We start from the raw sequence: 17751 nt of genomic DNA, 5'->3' as shown, positions 1-17751 counted from the left end.
TAAAATGGCTGTAATAATATGTCCTTCTCTGAGATGCTGCAAGGTGTAATCCTTTGCTATATAATAGCAAAGTACTAACAGTGAGCTTTCCTATCTGATATTCTTAGTCTTTAACAAACAAAAATTTTATGCCCATGAACTGCCTTCACTTTCTCCTTCTGAGGACTGTTTTAAATTAAAATAAGCATAAATATATTTCAAGCCCTGTATACTATCACGAGAACTGAAGTACTAAAATGTGGATAGATATTTTGCTAAACATAAATGTTTTATTTTTCTCTTTTTCAGTTGCATGATATGCTGTCAGAATGACCACAAGGTACTGGATGTTTCCTGTAAAAGAACTCCTAAACCTTTCTCTGATACAGAATTTAGTATTAACAGCCATGCAAAATATGTAAACTTGTCATAAGTTGCATAAAACAGATCACAACAGCAGTCAAAAATCAGGGAGATGAAAAAGCCAGCATTAAATGGGAAAAGGCATATACTGTAGTTACTCCAAGAAATCAGACTGAAGTATGTGCAGCTGATGTATATTTTTAGATTTTCTTTGCTTGGAAAAACTCTTCAATGCCCATAAAATTCTAATAAGAAACTTAAAAAAATGAATGCCGGTTCACTATAAATATTTATTCAGTGTTAGAACCATTTATATGAGTTTACCAATTGTATAAATTATTTAGACAAAAATGTACCCCTTCTTTTATTGGCTCTAGAGCAGTTTGCAATCCAAAGAATTAGATTTATTCAAGACACTGAACTCACATATTCATTGTTATTGAAAACTGTTAAATACACCATTACAGCAGAGAGCCTTTCTACTGTCTTCTATGTTCTCTATATTTAGCAAAATCTACCAAACAAAGACTTAACACGGATTTGGAGACTAATAGAAATAATCTAAAATTATTCCCATGAAACTTTGTTAGTGCAATCATGCATGAGTTTAGCAATAAATTCTAAACAAAGCCGTAAAAAACCTTTTTCAAGACACTAAGGACCTTAAATATCATTCTAGATTACGTCAAACAACTTTGACTAAAATATAAAAAAAAATTATAATTAAAACATGGATTCAAACAGTAATGGATTCAAAAATGGATTCCTAGTACAGTGACATAAGTTATAAAATTTTCATTTGCAACCATGAAAATCATGATAATACAAAAGATTATTGTCCGCTGTAATCAATGTGGGAGTCTTTCACTGATTTCAGTGGATTTTCAACCAAGCTGTTAGATTCATAATAACGGAAATAGTCAAACTGGTGTATGAAACCATCATCACCCTCTAAATGAAGCATAAGAGTTAATCAATTTAGACATTTAAAATTTCATCCTTGACCTTTTATTCCTGATACTACATCTTTCACCCATAATTTGCTCATCGCTTGCTTCCATAACTGTAACCTCCAATTTGGAATCGCTACTTGCCATCTCCTCTTTTCTGTCTATCCAAAACTGCAGCCATAAATCAACTCTCCCTCTTCAGTTCCCTTAAACAGCTCACTGTCTTGTGCTGCATCAAGTTGAAGTTCCTTGTCCTCACTTTCAAGGGTCTGCAACACTGACGTGTCCTACTTTCCATCCAGCCCTCTGACCTCAGAGTTCCTTTTATCTCCTTTACAAACCGCATGTGCTTTTTAGTAGAATCCTTTATGCATGCAGCAGCCTACTATTCGTTCCTTCCAATCCCTCCGTAAACCTGCTTCTTCTTAATCAAGAACATTAATCTGCACTCTGGCATCATCTGCATCCATTGTTCTGTTCGATTTTCCATCTCTATTGTGTGAGTTAGACTGTAAGCCTCTTGCAAAGGAATCCCTGTTCCCAGAAGTGTTTGTAAAGCTTATAGTGAACTCCATGGGTGCATTTGAGATGGTTACATTTGAGATGCCTTTTCAGTTGGTCATTAAAATTTTCATGCTTTGTTCTCAATACAAAGGTGATTTTTTATTAAATTTGAATAAAATCAGTTTAACCATAGGGGGAAAGAGATGGGAAGGCCCATCCAATTTTAATTTCTGTGGTTGCATTCCTCAAAAATGACTGAAGCTAGGAACTTTGAACGTGGCTTTTTTATAGTCCTCTATGAAGAAGAAGAAAATTCAGAAGGTTTATAAAACTATGAAAGTTTAACATGGGCACTTTTGTCCCTTAATTATCAAATTTTCTTTCTGTACTTTTATCTTTGTTATATAATCTGTATAATAAAATATACAGTTTAGTCAATGTAGGTGAGTTAATCCTGCAATGAGTACTCAGTTTCACAAAATCAACACTGCATTAATGTTAGTTTTAAATACAAATAACAAAGAGCCAGATGGCCCCAAGGCCAATGGGAAAGTAGAAAGTAGAGAAACACCTTTGTGGAGTTTTTACCAGATTGTACTTTCAGGGATTTGGAGTTTGTGCGCTCTCCCCACCACAAACAGAACACACTGAGGCTTGGTCCCCAAAATTTGTGGATCTAAGAAATCCTCTGGAAACCCAGGTCTGCCCACACATAAATACACCACAAGCAGCACCCTTATAATTTCCCACCCAGCTCTTTGGTAGCTTGGCTCTCCTCTCTTGCTGCTAACCTTGTGAAAATAGCCAAAAGAAATTCCAGTGTGGAATAGGCTCTACAGAAAAATTCATCCATGCTCTGGGTCAGTTCTGGTCCTTGTGGAGACTCCTTTGTAGGATTTCATTTAAAAAGGAGGAAAAGTGCTTCAGAGGAAGCCAAACCACCATCCCTTTCCCTCTCTCCCTCCCTCTCAGACACATGAAGATCCATGTGTGGCTCTGTCAATTCAATCTGAATGTGAAACAATTCTAGATGCTGATGTAGAACAGTTACGTTTTGTTTTAATGAACATGTATAATCTTTGGGGAGTTTAAGTTTATTATCTTTGTGAAGTAACATTTTGTATGGTTATCCTGAACTAGCTTCTGTTTCAGTTCTTTATCCCTTTCTGTTTTAAAATATATGTAATTTAAGTGAATGTGATTTCTGGACAATGGTAGGTAAAAAAAACAGACTGGAAACTGAGCAACAAAACTACAAAAAGAATTTGAGATTGACAGTCAATCAGAATTACCAGCTGACATTTTCCTGTTCACACTTCAAGGTTAAAAGCATCCATGTTTTGGTGAACAAACTAGAAAATTCTTGACAAGGTCAAACGTTTGCTTCAAAAGCTATACATGGAACTGAGGAAACTCTTCAGAAGTTGGAAAATGAAACAACAGAGGTTGTATTCTGTCCTCAGTTGGCTTCAGCGGCTTAAGATATGAGCCTTTCTTAAAACTTGGAGGCTAGCACTGGAACGATATGCTTGTGTCAAGCAGGAGGGCTCCTACCCAGGGGAGTGGATTATACCTGAATAAATGGTATAATCCCAGGTAAAGAACATACAAATGTTTTAAAGTAGAACTGTACCTGCAACTGACTGTTGTCATTTTTCATTATTTTACAATTATGCTATTGAAGTCTAAATTTTTGCTCTGTATGTCAGGACATTTGCTTTTAATTAAATTACAAGTGAGTGCTACCAAAAGTTACACCCTGAATGTAGCAGAAATAGATGATATTATAATCACACCTGTCCTCACCCCAAGTCACTCTGATGTACCTCTGTACTTTCCATTTTCACTGAGGACCAGAAACTGAAGTACTAGCACAATGCAAAAAAAAGACGGTTACTCACCGTTGTAACTGTTGTTCTTCGAGATGTGTTGCTCCTATCCATTCCAGTTAGGTGTGTGCGCGCCGCGTGCACGTTCGTCGGAAGATTTTTACCCTAGCAACACTCGGTGGGTCGGCTGGGCGCCCCCTGGAGTGGCGCCGCTATGGCGCAGGATATATACCCCTGCCGACCCATCCGCTCCTCAGTTCCTTCTTGCCGGCTACTCCGACAGTGGGGAAGGAGGGCGGGTCTGGAATGGATAGGAGCAACACATCTCGAAGAACAACAGTTACAACGGTGAGTAACCGTCTTTTCTTCTTCGAGTGATTGCTCCTATGCATTCCAGTTAGGTGATTCCCAAGCCTTACGTAGGTGGTGGGGTCGGAGTTAGATGTTGCAGAATGCAAAACTGCTGAGCCAAAGGCTGCATCATCTCTGGACTCTTGGGCCAATGAGGCAAAGGTGTGGACCGAGGACCAGGTAGTTGCACGACACATCCCCTGAAAGGGTATGTGAGCCAGGAAGGCAGCAGAGAAGCCTGAGCCCTGGTGGAATGTGCCGTAAGGTGGCTCTATGGATCATGGGCCAAAACACAGGTGGTGCGGATGCACGACGTCATTGAAGATGAAATCCTCTAGGAGGAGACAGGTATGCCCTTCGTCTGGTATGCCAGTACGACGAAGATTTGGGGGCGTTACGAAAGGGCTTTGTCCGCTCGATATAGATTGCGGATGCCCTACGGACGTCTAGGGAGGGCAATTGTTGCTCTCCTTGCGATGAGTGTGGCTTCGGAAAGAAGACCGGAAGGAAGATATCCTGGTTGATATGAGAGGCTGACACCACCTTTAGGGAGGAAGGCCGGACGTGGTCACAACTGCCCTTGTCCTTGAGAAACACGGTATACCGTGGGTCCATCGTGAGAGCCTGAAGCTCGGAGGCTCGTCTGGCCGATGGAAAGGCTACAAGGAAAAACTGTCTTCCAGGACAGGTATGTCAGCGAGCATGTTGTCAGTGGCTCGAATGGGGCAATCATAAACTGGTTAGAACCAGGTTGAAGACCCAGGTTTTGGCGGGGGCCAACTGGGGGGGTATAACGCCCCAAGACCTTGAGGAACCTAAAAACCACAAGGTGTAAGAATACGGAGTGGCCACTCTCCGTTGGGTGGAAGGGAGAGATGGCTGCCAAGGGAACCCTTAATGAGGACCGCGCCAGGTGCTGCTGTTTGAGAGACCAGAGGTAGTCCAAGACGGACTGGATCGGGACCTCGGCGGGAGAAACAGTGCGTTTCGTAGCAGCAGGAGAAACGCTTCCACTCTGCCAGATACGTTAACCGAGTGGAAGATTCCTATCACCCAGGAGAATCCTGTAGAACCGAGGCAGTACAACGCAACTGGGACCGGTTTAGCCACGCAGCAGCCATGCTGTGAGGTGCAGGGATTACAAGTCTGGGTGGTGAAGCTTGCCGTGATCCCGCGTTATGGGGTCTGGGCAAAGAGGCAGGGAAATAGGGTTGGCTACCGACAGGGGTAGCAACCTGGTGTACCAGTGCTGCCTGGGTTACGCTGGAGCGATCATGATCAGGTGCGCTCTGTCCCTGCGGAGTTTTAGCAGGAACCTGTGAACCAGCGGGAACGGTGGAAAGCGTACAGCCGATGGCTCATCCACGGCATCAGAAAACACCTCCAAGATCGAGCCCGGGGAGAGGCCTTGGAATGAGGAGAACTTCTCTCTCTTTTCGTTCTCGCGAGAGCGAAGAGGGCTATGCGGGGAAAGTCCCACTTCCGAAAAACGGAATGGATAATGTCCGGAGGAAACGACCACTTGTGAGACAGGAAGGATCTGCTGAGGCGATCCGCCAGCTGAAACGCCTGGTATACAAGGCAGACTACTCTCAGCTCTCGGACATTGATGTGTAAGGCCAGCTCTTGAGCCGACCGAAGCCGTGAGTGCGAAACTGACCCAGGTGAGCACCCAGCCGAGAGATGGGGTGTCTGTCATGAGGGACCCCGAGGAGTGAATGGAACAGCATCCCTGGATACACCAGGGAGGGCGCTGACTCCCGGTCGAGGGAGCCTAGGATGCTCAGGGGGAACGAGACGACCATGAGAATGCTATCTCTGCCCGGGTGGTACACCAAGGTGAGCCACGATTGAAGTGGACGGAAGCGAAGCCTGGCATGTTTGGAAACAAACGTGCAGACAGCCATGTGACTCAGGAAACCTAGGCAAGTGCGAGCCAAAATTGTCGGGAAGGTCCGTAGACCTTGTACAATTGTTACCATCGCCTGCAACCGAGGCTGAGGTAAGCAGGCTCTGGCGAGACTGGAGTCCAGGATGGCCCCAATGAATTCTATTCCCTGTCTGGGAATCAGAGTGGAGTTTTCTATTGATCATCAGGCCTAGACACAGGAATAGGTCCGTGTCGATGCCCACATGACTGGTAACTTGGGCCCGGTGGTCCCTCTGGAAACGACGGTAGGCCCGAAACCCGGGGTACCTTCTCTGTGGAAGAGAAATGGCCACGTGAAAATACGTGCCCTTCATATCGAGGGCGGCATACCAGTCTCCGGGATCCAAGGATGGGATGACGGTCCCCATGGGTACCATGCGGAACTTATCTGCATCGTGAACTTGTTGAGTCCCGCAGATCTAGGATAGGTCTGAGACCTCCCTTCACCTAGGGGATTAGGTTTTGTCCTTAGGTACCTCCTGTATAGCTCCGATGAAGAGGAGCATCCGCACCTCTTACAAGAGGAATCGCTCATGAGAGGGGTCCCTAAGAGGGATGAGGATGGGTAGGCTTTTGCCCCCTTGGCGGTTAGAAGGACCCTAATTTTGGCTCCTTTGGGGTCCTGATTGACGCCTACGACCGCATAAGCGACGCCTGCTGGCAAAGTCCTGGCTTTGTCTAGGCGCAGGGTAAGAGCGGTGAGGCTGGGGACGGAAGGGTCGGCGCTGAAGCACCGGCGTGTGCATGCCGAGAGAGAGCAGAAAGTGACCCTGTTGCCCTTTAGGCTTTGCAGCCTAGGGCCAGTTTTTTCAGAGAACAGGCCTTTGCCATTGAAGGGCAAGTCCTGTATAGAGTGCAGCAGCTGCGAGGGAAGGCTCGATAACTGGAGCCATGAAATGCGCCTCATGGCAACACCCGAGGCCAGAGTCATGGCAGCGGAGTCAGCTGCATCCAACGAGACCTGGAGGGAAGCTCTCGCTAGCGACTTCCTTTGTTCCAGGAGGGCATCGAACTCTTGACGGGAGTTCTGAAGAACCGACTCTGTAAATTTGCCCACCGCCACCCATAGTAGCGGCTAAGCAGGGCTTGTTAGTTTGCTACACAAAGTTGCTGGGCTCCCACCGAGTACATCTTATGGCCCAGTAAGACCATTCGGCTAGCCTCCTTGGATTTAGGGGCTGGTGCCTGCTGGCCATGGCGTTCTGTCCCCTTGAGGGACTGGACGATAAGGGAGCAGGGGGTGGGGAGATGTACATATAGGTACTCGTACCCCCTGGAGGATACCATGTACTTGCATTTCGATCAGAGGAGGGCCCGAGGAGTATGTTCCTGCCCCCACCTCATCTGGGGAGGAGGAAGAAGAAAGGCCAGGTACAAGCGGGTCCTGTGTGGGCTCGCGCTCCTGGACGACCTCCTGATCCGGTGGGATCTGGGAGCGGCCCTGCTCTGTACCGGTCGGAGGGGGACGGCTAATTGTCGCCTCTGGCACCCAGAGCGCCGACGGAACGAAGCGAGACGGGACCACCGGTACGCCTCTGGCGTGGTAGTACGCCCAAGGTGATTAGAATGACCACTGATAGGGCTCCTGGAAGACTCTGGAGGGCACATCGAAAAACAGAGTACTGCGCATATGAAGTGTCCGCACGGGGCAACACTGATGCGTGGCTGGATGGCCCTGGAGGAACTGAAAAGCCCTTGGTAGAGTCTCCCTCGCTAACCGACCTCGCTCGACGCGGCACTGGGGATCGGTACCGGGAGATGTACCGGTACCAAGAACAGGACCTGCCACCGGAGCTGTGCCGGGCGGTCGACCGAGAGCACGAGGCTCGATATTCAGGAGTGGATACGGGAGTCCCGGTGCCTAGGGCGGCGCCGGGAGCTGGATAGGTGCTGAGTGTACCGGGCCGGCGAACGGGACGCCGACCGGTGCCGCGAGTACTACTGGTACCGAAATGGAGAACGGTGCCGAGACTGTGAGCGGCGTCGGGACCTCGATCGGTGACGGGACCGAGAACGTCTGCGGGACCGCGATCGTGAGCAGTGCCACTCTGCGGTGCCGACGCAGGGTGGCGTGAGCAAGACAGGCTCGCCGATAGACAATATAACCCACACCAGCGGTGCCGGGGGTTAAACCAGCACAGGCTCTGCCCTTGCCATCAACTCCCTCGCTGTGGAAATGTTTCCGGCGTGGAGGCAATAGTGAGCTTGACCACAGTTCGCACCGGGGAGCGTTCAGGTGCTGAACTCGACGGCTCTTGCATGGCCGGAGTCTACGATGCTGATACTGTCGGTGCCGCAGCAGGTACCAGTGCCGAGCAGTGCGACGTAGTAGAGCGCTCGGGCTGCAGAGCAGGTGGCTCGGACGCAGCTTAATAGGGAGCTCGACCACGGTTCGTACCGGGGAGCTTTCCAGCACCGGACTCGACGGCTCTTGCCTGGCCGGAGTTAACAGTGTGGATATTGTCGGTGCCGCGGCAGACATCGGTGCCGGGCACTCCGACTGAGCATAGTGCTCGGCTGTGGAGCAGGCGGCTCGGACGCAGCGTCATAGCGAGCTCGACCACGGTCCATACCGGGGAGCTTTCCAGCACCGGACTCGACGGCCCTTGCCTGGTCGGAGTTAATGGTGCGGATATTGTCGGTGCCGCGGCAGACATCGGTGCCGGGCGATCCGACTGAGCATAGCGCTCGGCTGCGGAGCAGACGGCTCGGACGCAGCTTCATAGCGAGCTCGACCACGGTCCGAACCGGGGAGCTGTCCAGCACCGGACTCGACGGCTCTTGCCTGGCCGGAGTTAATGGTGTGGATATTGTCGGTGCCGCGGCAGACATCGGTGCCGGGCGAGCCGACTGAGCATAGAGCTCGGCTGCGGAGCAGGCAGCTCGGACGCAGCAAGGATATTGTGCCTCTTCATCCTCCAGGAGAGGGATCCATGCCGAGTGGACGGCGGAGCCAGCGACGGCCGGTGTCGAGAGGCCTTGGCGGTACCAGCGATCCGGTGCCGAGGGAGCGCTCCTTGAAGATTAACCAGTGCTCGGCGCCGAGAGCAGAGGAGCAAGAGCTGCCTCCCTCAGGAGCTGTTTGAGACGAAAGTCCCACTCCCCTTTGTTCTTGGATTAAAGGCCTCAAAATGCGGCACTTATCTGTGAGGTGAGATTCCTCGAGGCACTTAGGAGAGGATCTCTTGTCGGCATCGGCTTGTGGACGGCCAAGCATTATAAAACCCTGTGGACCGGGCATCGGACCCGGCACCGGGTGAGGGGAAGGGGATAAACCCCGAACCCCTGTGAAATAAATACACTATACTATACTACAAACAAATAAAGTTAACTACAACTATAAACATCTGAACTATATACTTAACGAGAGAAACTACGAGTAGCTAGGAAGTGGAGGTCAGCTAAGCCGCACTCCACTGTTCCAACGACCGACACGGGTGGTAAGAAGGAACTGAGGAGCGGATGGGTCGGCAGGGGTATATATCCTGCGCCATAGCGGCGCCACTCCAGGGGGCGCCCAGCCGACCCACCGAGTGTTGCTAGGGTAAAAATCTTCCGACAAACGTGCACGCAGCGCGCACACACCTAACTGGAATGCATAGGAGCAATCACTCGAAGAAGAAGTATTGTTGTTATACTCCAATGAACCAGAAAGTCGTTCATGATAAGACTTGTTCTCAAAATTGTGCTATGATTTTTAGACCAAAATAATATGAAGAAGTTGAGAAGTGCAGTGTACTTTTGGATGCTTATCTCAACTATACAGGACCTCAAAACATTCTGAGGTTCATCTATGATTACATTGTTAGTGGAAAACTGGCCCCATAAATATTTCAGTAAGTATTTTAAACAAAATTTGCTGTCTTCATATACTATTTACCTAAACTAATAACTTTTTAAAGGCATTTTGTGGGGGGAAAAAGTCATTTGTTTTGGCCAAACCAAAATATCACATGACGCAACCACTGAAAATTTCCTTGCTAATCTGGAAGAATTCAATTTTTGAACAGTAAATACTACTTGTAGTAAGTATTTCTATTACAAAAAGTTACCAAATGTATTAATGGGATCCAGAAAGATGTTTAAAAGTAGATATCTAGCATATAATAAACAATATAAAAATTGTAAACTGGGCTTTTGAGACATTCCAAAATATAAATATAGATGCAGTTTAACTGAACTTTGAAGATGCTGCTATTCATGCTTTTATTCAAAGGAGTAACAAGAAAAGAGATATGAGGGAAAGAAACAATGAAAACAAGCTCAAAGAACAGCAATACCTTGTGGGTTAGATGGCAATCAAGAATGACTCTTCCTAACTGCACTCGTGAGACAAAGGGTCTCTTATTCTCAGGATGGTGAAGGTTGAAGGGAGCATCCTAATTTTTTTTCAGGCCTCTGGAGAACACTCAGAGTTTTCAGAGGATGATTCATGGGCTACATCTATTTTGGCGATTGGATACCTGTACAGAGCCATGTGTATGCTTATCCATGTACCCCATACCCATATCAGGTGTCCATATATGCCGTGCTGAACATGAACATATGTCCTGAGCCTAGCTATACCCAGTATAGTACAGTGAACACCCGCCCATGCCAGACTCTCTGAAACTTCCTGGAATAGCTATGAATTCCTGGTACTAGAGGACAATGAACTTCAACCAGACATTTATCAAGGTCTGGGTGTGCTTGGCTGACATAGAGCTGACAGACAGCTGCTCTCAGAGTATATTCCTTGTTTATGAATGCTGGTGAAAAGAGTCCAGCAGAAAATTGGTGAAGTAGTCAGCACAGCTTGTTACTATGGGTGAGAACAGCAGGGACAGGGACCTTTATATTTCTGGGTAAGGGTCAGGCAGGAAAGGGTTCAGAGTGTTGTGGGAACAGGGTTGGAGGACTATTGAACTCAGTACCTGGGACATGCACCTTATCCTTGTCCACACTACAAATTGACACAGGTACAGGGCCATGCCACAGCCTGAAGCGTGTTCACATCCATGCCCCTTAGGCTTGCTAATGTTCTTGCCCTGTACACACCCTGTGCTTCTGGGGTTTAGATGTGGTTGTTGAGGGGGGCTCTGGCACAACCATATGCTTGGACCTGTGTGTAGTCGCCAGTGTAGATGCAGCCATGGAGTTGCATAGGTGTCAAAGGACAGGCAACAGTGAGCAAAGTAATGGAAAGCGAAAACAGAATGAAGATTCAATATATAAATTGTGGGATTAGGATATAGATTTTACATCTGCTAAACTTCACTATGGCCCTGTCTTGATGATCAAAAAGAATTTGTTTGTTTAATCAAAAAAGAACTAGATAAGTTCATGGAGGATAGATCCATCAACGGCTATAAACCAGGATGGGCAGGGATGGTGGCCCTAGCAACTGGGAATGGGCGACTGGGGGGTGGATCACTTGATGGTTACCTGTTCTGTTCATTCTCTCAGGGACACCTGGCATTGGCCACTGTCAGAAGACAGGATACTGGGCTAGATGGACCTTTGGTCTGACCCAGTATGGCCACTTTTATGTTCTTATGTAATAATGTTAAGCTAATCAAGTTAACACACCCACCCTCCACCCGAGGCTACAACACAGCCAGATAAGATGGCTTCAAATGTGTTAATTTACATCTTAACTTTTTAACATCTTTTTAATCATATTAACTTATTATTAAGCTAACTTGATTGAATAACCCACCCTTGTGCCCATCAAGACATACCCAAAAATAGGACAATGAGTTGGGATCTGAGAGTCATATTGGTAAACAACATCCTTAATCTTGATAGTGAAAGAATGAGAACTTGGTGTTTAATGTCTGGAGTCATTTACCTCTCCCCTCCAAGTACAAAACAACAACAAAAACCAAAAATAAAAACCTTGGTTCCAACAAATTAACTTTTATCACCACTTACCATCAAATTCTGCAAGCCTTCTAATATCTGCTCCAAGTTCTGAAGTAACTGGTAAAGCCTGACGTACTTTTAGGTTAGTCTCACTGTAAAATTAATAACATGTCCTTTATATAAGACTCTTTCCATAACCCTCCGGCCCTGCCTTCTCTCACCCACAGGAACCTATGTTCAGTACCATAGAATCTGACTTTGTGGACTAAGATAGTACATTTATAGAAAGACAGACATTCAGATAGCTCTTTCTCATGTTATTCTGGAAGAACACATTTTAATTTTTGTAACCGATTCTAAAACATAAGAAGGAGCTTCAGTTTTAATAAGTGCTGGCATCGTAATGAATGCACATCTGCATAACTATAATTTGTTTTGCTTCTTTGAACAGAAGACATCATAAATATGATTTAGTCAGAGCCCATCCAGTCATCATGCACAAATTACTAACTGCAATAGGAATGGCAGAGCAGTTACCAGCTGAAAGAGATTAACACCACGGCAAATTTTGATATTTGAGCTATGAAAAAAAGGTTTTAATAAAAATGTAATAAACCCTAATTTTACAGTAGCTGAAACTGAACTGGGGAAAAGGGGAATTGGAGTCACCCTTTCTTAGGAGGTGGTTTGAGAGAGCTCCCTTTATGGCTAAATACTGATTTACTTACAGGGATCAAAATTTTCCAAACTTCAATCCCTAACGCTAGGCACCTAAAGAAATGGCTGCTGAGCAATCGGAGCTGCCACTGACTATACCAGGGGTAGGCAACCTATGGGACAGGTGCCGAAGGCGGCACACAAGCTGATTTTCAGTGGCACTCACACTGTCTGGGTCCTGGCCACTAGTCCGGGGGATTCTGAATTTTAATTTAATTTTAAATGAAGCTTCTTAAACATTTTAAAAGTCTTATTTACTTTACATACAACAATAGTTTAGTTATATATTATAGACCTATAGAAAGAGACCTTTTAAAAATGTTAAAATGTATTACTGGCACGTGAAACCTTAAATTAGAGTGAATAAATGAAGATTCGGCACAGCACTTCTGAAAGGTTGCCGATCCCTGGACTATACATTGAACTAATCTCCCCTAGAAAATAGGAAAAATGGGATACCCTGGCAGAGGCCTTTCTCAGAGTTCTAGATACAGTAACTCCTCACTTAATGTTATAGTTATGTTCCTGAAAAAATGCGACTTTAAGCGAAACGATGTTAAGCGAATCCAATTTCCCCATAAGAATTAATGTAAATAGGGGAGGTTACGCTCCATGGACATTTTTTTTTGCCAGACAAAAGGCATTAGATACATTTTAAACAATTTTAAACAAGCAATTTAATAGAGGTATTAAACAGGTATTAATAGAGGTATTAAACAGGCTGGCAGCCCCCCATCAGCTCCCCTGGCAATCAGCTGGTTTGCGGTGTTCAGGAGGCTGGGGGAGGAGCAAGGATGCGGCGTGCAGCCTCCCTCCTCCCTCTCCTGCCTCTTGAACGCTGCAAACCAGCTGATTGCCGCGGGCAGGAGGCAGGGGAGGGAGTGGGGAGGCTGTGCGCCACGTCCTCGCTCCTCTCCTCAGCCTCCTGAAAGCCACAAGACAGCTGATTGCCGCGGGCAGGAGGCAGGGGGAGCAGGGGGAAGGTGCTGATCCACGGGGTCTGCTGGCAGGTGGGAGGCACGGATAGGGGGGCTGCCAGCCGAGGACAAAGCAGGCAGCAAAACGACGTTATAGCGGAGCATTGCACAACTTTAAACGAGCATGTTCTGTAATGGAGCAGGGACATAACATCGAAACAACATTAAGTGAGAGGACGTTAAGTGGGGAGTTACTGTATTCCAAATAAAGAGGTCTAGAACTTTGGATGTGTCCTCAACTGCTGAGCTTTAAGGCAGGAAAACGTAATGTTAAAGATCACATACTTTTCTAGAAAGAAGTGCAACATCTCCTAAGTGAACACACTTGCATATGGTTGGTGGAACAGATATTGGAATATGTAACAATAATAAAATCAAAACAAATTAATGCCTCAATTTTTAGTGCAGATTAAGCTATGTCCATGTTAAACCAGTACAGTATCTACAAATTTACCAGTATTTAAACCAATGATGTCAGTCATTCACCCCTGGAAAAAAATATATATTACTTTCTTCAAGTTAGATTATTAATTCTTTTAAAGAGGTGAAGTCTGACTTGGAAATATGTGGTTAAGGAAACTATTCCCAGACATCTCTCTTGGTATTCAGAAACTCAGTATGAAAGGTTCATATAGTTAGATATGCTATAAATGAGTTTGTTAGAGTAGGGTTTTTTACTTTGGTTTTATTATGATGATTTTATATGTTTTTCTATCTGTTATTCAGTTTTATACTTCATTACATTTTTTGGTCTTATGTAAGACTATTTATCTACATGAACTATCATTCACATCAGACTATTTAGGTTCTTATACTGTCATTTATCACCATGGTATCGGAGTATATGGCACCAATGAGCACAAAGAAAAATGTGACTTCCTTAATTATTATTTGTTATTGGTTTCTAGTAGCACCCATATTACAGTAGGTGCTGTATAAGCACCAAAGACATGAGCCCTGAACTTTGTGATAATCATCACATGAATGTATTTTAAACTGTTACTGCATTTGACAAGTACACCATTCACATGCTATTCACCTGTAACTGGAGTTCTCTGAGACAGATTCTACACATTCCCACCCTTGGGATGTGCTAGCAGTGCCATTGGAGCTCTCTCACACCTTCTTGCCCCTCCCCTCACTGTTCCTGAATGTTCTGACAGAGAGGCTATAAAACAGTGGCATGCTGCTCCAGCTGCTTCGGCTCCTTCCAATGACTCCTCAGGTCCATGGCTGTAATAAGGTCTCTGAGGAAGAGGCTAAGACAGACGGGGATTGCGAATGTGTGGAGTTCATATACAAATACTCTGGCTAAAGGTGAGCTTTACTTTGAGTGGTCTCTATACACTTCCACTCTTGGGATAATCTGATAAGCAGTACTGTGAAATGAGGAAGGTGGGACATGGAGTCTTAATTAAACAATGACTGAAGTACTACTCTACAAAAATGCAGTTCGGACCTGGATGCTAAATCAAGGGAGTTCAGTGAATGTGTACATACAGATCAAAGCTGCAGCTCTGCAGATTTCAACAATGGCAAAATATTTAAGGAACATCAAAGATATCACTAGTATCTTAGTTTCTGAGGCAACTGGGGCTGATGCAGGCCTATCTTTATTCACAGAACAGAAATGATTGACACCAGAGGGTTTAGCCACCAGGACCATCTGCAGTGGAAGGGCGTGGAATTGGTTTTGATGCTCCTTAGAGATTCTTGGGAGTAAAGGTGTGATGTTGCACCCCGTAATGCTTTATAGAAATATGCTTATGAATGTAAATATGACATATGGAATATGAACAGGAATACTTGTGGCACAAATGGAATATGTTTCATGCTACATATGCCATGTAACATATCTTTGCAAAGGTTATGTTCTACTGAATGTATTCATCCCTTTCATATGCATGTACCATTTTTACCGGTATATCTGAAGTTATGAGTGTTGTCTCTATGCTTGTATTTAAAGTGTTTGCTGTAGGAAGCACCTAAGGCAAATCTGGTCAACATAGTGTGAAGGGGTTATTCAAGTAATACAGCGTCGGCCTGTAAAGAACTGAGTCATGCATGGACATGTGACTTGCCCATGTGACTCCAAAACTCCATCTTGTAGCTGTAATTCCACACAGGGGGAGAGAGGGGTTTCCATCCACAAGAGAGAGACTATATAAGCCCCAGGGAACCCCCTCCATTTTGTCTTCAGCTGGCTCACGAGATAACCTCTCCACCCCAAAGGATGCCTGAAATTAACTGGATCAAAGAACAGTAACTACAGGGGTGTGAGTGACTGCTGGACCCAGACCAGAAGGAGGCTAGTCTGCCAAAGAAGCTTATTGGAACATCTCTGAGGGTGAGATTTACCTGCATTTAGTTTGCTACTGTATTAGGCTTAGACATGCGTGTTTTATTTTGTTTTGTTTGGTAATCTACTTTGTTCTGTCTGTTATTACTTGGAAGCACTTAAATCCTACTTTTTGTATTTAATAAAATCACTTTTTACTTATTAATTAACCCAGAGTAAATATTAATACCTGGGGGGTAAAACAGATATATACAGGGTAAAATGGATTTATTTGGGGTTTGGACCCCATTGGGAGCTGGGTATAGGAGTGCTGGAGACAGGAGCACTTCTTAAGCTGTTTTCAGTTAAGCTTGCAGCTTGTGGGGGACGTGGTTCAGACTTGGATCTGTGTTTGCAGCAAACGTGTCTGGCTCAAACAAGGCAAGGTACTGAAGTCCCAAGCTGGCAGGAAAAATGGGCTCAGAGGTAGTCTAGGCACATCAGGTGGCAGTCCCAACCTGGCCATCAGAGGTGGGAAAGATGGAAGGATAAAATCCTAGCCACTTTCCTTTTGGAACCACCACAGGATCCATCAGACTGCACTGGGGTGCAGAATCTAGAGGAGCCTCAATAAATAAAAATTTAAAAAAGAATTTCAAATAAAAATAATACAATATAAAGGACTAAACTCAGTCCAAAACTAACCAAGAACTGAAATTATCCAATGGCACTGTAGATTGAAGAAGTGGATCCAGGGAGGATCCAGTCTCCACAACCACAATGGGAAAGAACAGAAGAAACTGGAGTGTCACACCTCCATTTATATCCTTGCCCTCATAACATTCAGGAATAGCAAGAGGAAGGGTAGAAGGGGGTGCAAAAGTGTTTCAACTTCACTGCTATTAAGTGTAAAACTGTCAGAGCTGCACCACAAGCATATCCCAAGGGTGGGACTATGTAGAGGCCACTTGAAGAAGAACATTAGGAATAAAATATATCTGTGATCAATAGCTGGTGTCCATGTGCCATACACACATAAATAATATATTTTAATGTATTATGTTATTCTGTTAACTACTCTAACAGATTAAAACTTACCCATCAAGCTCAGCTGTTTCAATGTAACAGAGACCATGTGGTTCACTGCTAGACAGAAGTAATAAATCAGCCTGTAAAAAAAAAAAGTGATGTTAAATATATTCTGTCATCTCGAAAAGCTGTAAAAAGATTGAGAAAAGGCTCATATAAGATAGAAAAAAGTTCCAAGATACACCACCATGTTCTCTGTAATTTTTCTTATCTAAATATATAGCACAAATACTTCTTTCAAATTCTCATGTCTGAAACAAATTTAATTTTTTCCCCTAAATTACCAAACAGAGAAAACATACAGACAGACTTTATGGACCAGATCCTCACCTGGTGTAAACTGGCACAGCTTCAATGACTTCAATAAATCCATGAGGTGGATGAATTGACTTTTTTTTTTTTTTTTTTACACAATGTCCGGATCTTTAGACAGTGTAAATCAGTGTACTTCCATTGAAATTAGAGGATAATCTGATCTAAAATTTGTAAAAGTGAGTCTTTTCATATTTAAAATGGTTCCCATTCATGAACGTTAAGAACGTTAACGCAATGAAAAATTCCTGCAGGATTTTGGGTACAGGTGATTCAGCATACTGTGAATGCATAGTGCCTTCACTACCGGATAGGGCTAGAAAAAGTTATTGCTGTCTTGGTGATGCCAGTACTTCACATCATAAAAAGTGTGCCCACTTTTACTTGACAGATCATAGTATTTTTGACAGAGAATTTATAATATAATAGACCTTGACAGGATGCGCTATAAATACACTTTTAGGCCTTTATTTTACATAAGCACAAAGGAGTAAGTGAAGAGTGGTTTTCTATACATGTAAATAAAACTTTAAACATTACACAGATGTATATTTGTGTTTGATTACAATACCATCCTCCTGAGAAAAGTATTTTAAGTTATACAGAGTCAAAGCAAGGGCTTGTCTAC

The 17751-nt window shown here is 44.7% G+C and overlaps 1 protein-coding gene across 1 annotated transcript in view; it reads right to left on the bottom strand.

Moving 5' to 3' along the window:
• Positions 1–17751, bottom strand: part of ATP8B4 (ATPase phospholipid transporting 8B4 (putative)) — a 211505-nt gene that overhangs the window by 79094 nt on the left and 114660 nt on the right. Inside the window, exons 12-13 of the mRNA XM_044979577.1 lie at positions 16821–16891; positions 11820–11902 (exon numbers count right to left, since the gene is read on the bottom strand). Coding sequence (XP_044835512.1) covers positions 11820–11902; positions 16821–16891 — 154 coding nt within the window. The remainder of the gene's footprint in view (positions 1–11819; positions 11903–16820; positions 16892–17751) is intronic.

This window comes from Mauremys mutica, chromosome 11, assembly GCF_020497125.1.
Source record: "Mauremys mutica isolate MM-2020 ecotype Southern chromosome 11, ASM2049712v1, whole genome shotgun sequence".
Lineage (NCBI taxonomy): Eukaryota > Metazoa > Chordata > Testudines > Geoemydidae > Mauremys > Mauremys mutica.
This window is presented reverse-complemented; position numbering and strand designations above follow the sequence as displayed.